General features: G+C 42.4%; 1 protein-coding gene across 1 annotated transcript; it reads right to left on the bottom strand.

The window, feature by feature from the left end:
• Nucleotides 1-3,948: 3,948 nt before the first annotated feature.
• On the bottom strand, nt 3,949-4,963 carry LOC133773495 (m7GpppX diphosphatase-like). The gene is given in 2 exon segments (XM_062210815.1): nt 3,949-4,092; nt 4,094-4,963. Coding segments are annotated over 2 exon segments (1,014 nt in total).
• Between the last annotated feature and the right edge of the window lie 1,198 nt (nt 4,964-6,161).

Here is a 6,161-nt window from a genome sequence, read left to right as displayed (position 1 = left end):
GGAGTTGAGAAAACTTACACCCTCCTTGCCCTGTATCTCCTAGCATACTTCTGGACTTGATACCCTGTAAGAAATATTTCTTTGATAAGATTTGCATGTAAATGTCTCTACTACAGACTGTTAAGATATTACCTCAAAAGTATGTCATATTAGCACATGCTCACTAAATATTTGATGAATGCATGAATCATCAAAATTTCTCTTGGCACCTACTATGAAGTCAAAGTTGAGTTGAGCTTTGTGTAGGTTTTAGCAGCATACCATGTGACACCCTCAGGGAGTTAACAATGTATTTAAGAAGATGATTATAATACATGACACAAATGTGAATATAAGACAGCATGTAATTGAGTGCTAAATTGTGTGGAACATAGTCTATGTACTGTCAAGTTGGAAGGAGACAAATTAGTGAGGGCCGAAGTAGTTAGGAAAGCGGGTGCATACAAGCAATTGAGCACGACTTCAAAAATCGTATTTGTGTGGATACTGTCAAAGGCAGGCACGGTAACAAGAATGAACAAAGACTGAAGAGAAACCCACTCTTCCAATGAACTGATAAAGGGATTATTTTGCTGAAAGTGCTGGTTCAGGAGTATTGAAAATAGCTATTAGGAGTGGCATTGTGGAGTAGCAGGTTTACCTGTAACGCTGGCATCACCTATGGACTCTGGTTCCTCTCCTAGCTGCTCCTCTTCCTATCTAGCTCCCTGATGATGTGCCTGAGAAAGAAGCAGAAGAAGGACTTGGGCCCATGTCCCCATCCTGGGAGATCTGGATGGAGGTCCTGGCTCCTGGCTTCTACCTGGCCCAGCCCTGGCTGTTGCAATTATTTGGGGGGCAAACCAGCAGATGGAAGATCTCTCATTCTCTGTCTCTCCCTCTATCTCTGCAACTTTGCCTTTCAAATGAATGAATGTTATTAAAAAGAGAAGAGCTATCCAACTTTTGCTAATAACTCAAAGCAAATTAAGTTTTAAATGATTATTATTTCATTTATTTCTCACAAGACCAGTTGAAGTAGCAACCATTATTATCCCATTTTAGAGACAGGAACTGAGGCACATCAAGATTTACTTATCCAAGATATCCCAGCTAGTAGACAGAATGACTTTAACTCACAAAAATACACAGAATATGTATGGGAGGATTTGAGATAGAGATAAAGTGAAAATAGCATTTAAAGATTAGGAATCAGAGGAAGGAGAGGTCAGATCCAAGCTGGAGAGGCATTAACAGAGGAGTGATTAATTTTAAAATGGCCTTATAAAAATTTTATGGGCAAAATGAGAGATTACAAAAGTGGAAACAAAAATAACTTGAACAAACATCATTAAGAAAATATAATATGGTATATTATATATGTAAAATATATTATCTGCAAGTATATATACTATATATAGTATAATATACATTATATACATAAGTATATAGTCTTACTAATATAGTTATATTAAATATACTACATAGTAGGGTTTGAGACCACACATTGTATTCTGTAATTATGATATGTATATATGCCAAATATAATAGACCATACATATTATAAATGTATACTATATTATATTAAGTATGTTATAAAAATGATTCTTTGGTATTAAATGCTCCTTGAATGCCAACATTTATGTTCATTTGCTACATAACTGCAAGTAGTTTGATTTTGCATAATTAGTGAGAAGCTTCAAAAATTACAAATTTAGGAAGTATTCACTAGGATTCTGACAAAGAAGCCCCCTGAGGCATCTAACAGGCAAGGAAGGGTCACATATTCTGAGAGATGCTTGTTACCAGATCACAGCTTTGTCCTTATGAAAACTGCCCTGCCCTAAAAGGCGGTCTTTCTGAGACCGTCTGAGAGGTAGCACTGTTTTCTGTAGTGGCTGATTTCCGCGGTGCGAGCAAGTCCAGGCTCCTTGCTTCAGATGAGAGCATCTCTATAGAACCTTCCTGCTCCAGGGTACCTGCAGGTCCACAGAGCCCTCCCCTTTCCATGCACCAGCTGCTTCTTTCTCACGCCATACTGGACTCACCTGAGTATACTCCTTCAAGAAAGCACCTGCACAAAAAAATTATCCCTTTCTAATTTCTTAGCTCCTAGAAAACCCAAGATAAGACATAAGGACATTTTGGTAAATAAGCCAGTCCCAACATGACAAATGCTGCATGTTTTCCCTGTTCTGTGGTAACTAATAGTGTACAAAAATGTCATGTATAGGAGTGAAATTGACATTTTGGGAAATCCTTTCTTCAGATGAGATATCTAATGGTCTTTCACCTCATGATGGTTGGAAATGTGTAGCAGTGTGTCTGGGTCTTATTTTGCTTTGCTTTGGTTGTACTTACTGAACAATCCCCAGGGTATAGAGGACTAAGGATCTAAATGCCCTGCAGTAGTATGTGGGATGGCTGCATAAAATATGGAGCCATCAATGCAAAATGCCAGTGGTCTGTTCCCTCACCTCGATAAACAATATTAGGACTGTGTAAGAAACTAAGGAAGTTCTCCAGAACAAAATGACATCTCAAATCATTCAGGAATGAAAAATAGGAAGGTGCATTTCTGGAATACAATTAAAACCCAGATATTAGTTGCCTTTATCTTTACTAGTTCTTACAATATATTCTGCAAAATTTGAGAATAGAGGAAGTAGTTCATTCCACTGTGCCAGAAACAAGAACAATTATTACTCGATTACTTATTCCCCATAGCTTAATGAGGACAAAACTTCTATTTAGATTTGAAGACCATGCATCTTATGCAATAGACAGATGAAGAAGTGATCATTTAAGATATCTTAAATATACCCCTTTAGGTTTTTGTTCAGCTGTTCCTGGAAACCATTAAAGATAATGAGTGCTAAACAAGCAATTCTGAGATGGAATAATGACATGTTTCATTTGTTTCTAAAGAGTTGAGCTATTTTTCCACTTTTCACAAAGATATGGCTCATCATGTTCCACACTGACAAGTAATTTTTCAAGTTATAGATTTTACTATTGTATCCCCTCTTCCCAACCCAGGAAACTCTTCTTGATGGATTATGATCATCCATATCACAGTTATGCCTTATGTGGTAGTGAAAAGACTACCTTGAATTTATTATAGATTATTTCATAAGAAATATCTGATGCATCTGACCAGACGGCTGTGTTTTTCTTCATATTATTAGGTGTTCATATAAAGAGGCATCTATTAATGGCTGAGCATATTTGGAAACAGTGCATGTAAAACGTGATTCTGAATGTTTCCATTTGTAGTATATGTGGCCTTTGAGCGGGTTTGCTTGAATGCAAGAGGGTATGCCCTTTACTGAGTGTCATTATCTCATTCTAGGCTGAGTGTATTTTCAGGTATATATATTATTATATGTTAGACATATGTTATGCTAATCCTCCGCCTGCGCCGCCAGCACCCCGGTTTCTAGTCCCGATTGGGGTGCCGGATTCTGTCCCAGTTGCTCCTCTTCCAGGCCAGCTCTCTGCTGTGGTCCGGGAGTGCAGTGGAGGATGGCCCAAGTGCTTGGGCCCTGCACCCGCATGGGAGACCAGGAGGAAGCACCTGGCTCCTGGCTTTGGATTGGTGGAGCACACCAGCTGAGTCAGCCATTTGGGGGGTGAACCAATGGAAGGAAGACCTTCTCTCTCTCTCTCTCTCTCTCTCTCTCTCTCTCTCTCACTGTCTAACTCTGCCTGTCAAAAAAAAAAAAAAAGAAAGAAAAAAAGATCAAAACTTGTGTTAAAGTTTTTCCTAATGTTTTTTTTGTTTGTTTGTTTGTGTTTTTTTTTGTTGTTTTTGTTTGTTTGTTTGTTTGTTTTTGAGCCTAGGACTTTATTCACACACAAGGAACAAGCCAGTACAAAACACATTAAAAAAAAAACCCGTTGAAGATAAAAATCCACCCTCCCCCTGCCCCACATCTCACATGTCTGTGCTTCTCCCCCCATGAGGGCTCAGTGCTGCTGGGCCTCCTGCAGGAGCTTGAGTAGGGGGTCGTCAGCCCTGAGGGTGAAGGTCACTGAGCGCTGCTGATAGTGCCTGGGGTTGCACTCCAGGTTCTCGATCGCCTCAGCCAGCAGGTGAGCTTGCTCCACCCCCCAGGCCGGGGGCTTCGAAGCCCAGGGCAGTGAAGTGCACGCACAGGTGGTAGTAGGAGGGTAGGTAGTGCAGGTACACACGCAGGCGGTCCCCCTTCACCTGGTAGCGCTGCAGGATGGCTGCCTGGCCTTCGTGGAGGATATTCCTGAGCAGTGGCAGGTGCTCTGGAGTCAGGTCCCGAAGTGATCTGATGCCCCGGCGATGGCAGATGGCGACCAAGTACAGGTCATCAAGCTGCTGTTGGTTCCACTTGAGGTCGGGGATGAGGACAAAGCCATCCGAGGGATCTGGGTTCTCAAAAACAATCCGGTCGACTTCAGCTTTCTTGTCGAGAATGTTGTATACCCACTGGATGCTGAGGCTCTGGGACTCCAGGTAGGGTAAGGTAACATTCTTGTAGTCCTCTCCTGTCTCCCGGACCAGGTGCAAGTCCTGGCGCAGGTACTTCTGCAGGTGCTTCTCTGTGGCAGGGTAGACCACGGTCGTATTTATGTCACTCAGTTGCCTTGGAGGGAACAGGTGATAGATGCTGTAGATATCATTGGAGAACTGTAACTGGAGTTCAGGGCTGCCGGTCAGGAGCTGGGCCACCTGGTCCACCTGAAACGGCGTCTTTTCCATGATCACAATGGCATCCTCTCCGTCCCCATCCCCAGAAGCCTCCTTCACCTTCCCATGTAAGAAAATGATTTTGTCCCGCGCAGACTCCCTCAGCACTTTTTGTAGTCTAAAGCCGGAGAACGGCAAGCTGACAGGAGCAGGGGTCCCATTTCCAACGCCACCGTCCTTCTTCTCTGGGCTGGGGGCTTCCGCCTCCTCAGCACCCCATTCGCGCTTTCTCTTGATGGGTTGGGGTACTGCATCGGCCATGCTGCCTAGGAAGAGATCTTTTCCTAGTGTTATTCATGGTGCTCACATTTCACTGCCTGTTATTTCAAAAATTCACAATCTTTACATCCCTAATTTATAGCCTTACTCAAAGGAAAGTGCTCCAAAAGTGGACAGTTTTAATAAATTTATTAAAATATAATTATTGTGATTATGGAATTACTTCAGAATTTTCTATGTTCTTACCTTATTATATCCCAAATTAATTTAGGTACGTATGACAGACATACTTTAAAATATGATACATTGTCGGGCCAGTGCTGTGGCGCAGCGGGTTAAAGCCCTGGTCTGAAGCGCCTGCATCCCATATGGGCGTTGGTTCTAGTCCCAGCTGCTCCTCTTCTTATCCAGCTCTCTGCTATGGCCTGGTAAGCAGTGGAAGATGACCCAAGACCTTGGGCCCCTACACCCGCGTGGGAGACCCAGAAGAGGCTCCTGGCTCCTGGCTTCAGATCGGTGCAGCTCTGGCCATTGCGGTCTTCTGGGGAGTGAACCAGCTGATGGAAGACCTCTCTCTCTGCCTCTACCGCTCTCTCTGTCTTTAAAATTAATAAAATAAACACGTAAAAAATAAAATATGATGCATTGTTTTAGTGAAATTAATGCTAATTTTCTTTTCATCATTTTCAGTAGGACAAGATGTTTTCCTATGGAGCCTAAAAGAGTGGAGTCAACAGGTATCAGACATAAATATACCATGAGAACCAAGTCCCTCTTCTCATGTAAAGAGTTTGGTGGATATGGCTGCAACAGCTGGAGCTGGGCCAATCCAAAGCTAGGAGCCAGGAGTTTCCTCCAGGTCTTCCCCTGCAGGTGCAGGGGCCCAAGGACTTGGGCCATCTTCCACTGCTTTCCCAGGCCACAGCAGAGAGCTGGATTGGAAGTGGATCAGCCGAGTCTCAAACCGGTGCCCACTTGGTATGCCGACACTGCAGGCAGCAGCTTCACCCACCACACAATAGCATTGACTCTAATGGTATTAGTTTTAGCACTGACTAGTGCCTATTTTTTTAGTCTCACACAAAACTCCTATCCTCAAACTAAAACTTAATATTTTGCTTTTCCTATACATTTTATACTAATGTAGGTAATATTATGTAATTCTTTTCAATGTAACCTTCTCCAAACATCATGAAGCTAAGACTCCATACCACTTATAGAGGCATTAATAGCAACATTG

This window comes from Lepus europaeus, chromosome 14 (genome assembly GCF_033115175.1).
Source record: "Lepus europaeus isolate LE1 chromosome 14, mLepTim1.pri, whole genome shotgun sequence".
Lineage (NCBI taxonomy): Eukaryota > Metazoa > Chordata > Mammalia > Lagomorpha > Leporidae > Lepus > Lepus europaeus.
This window is presented reverse-complemented; position numbering and strand designations above follow the sequence as displayed.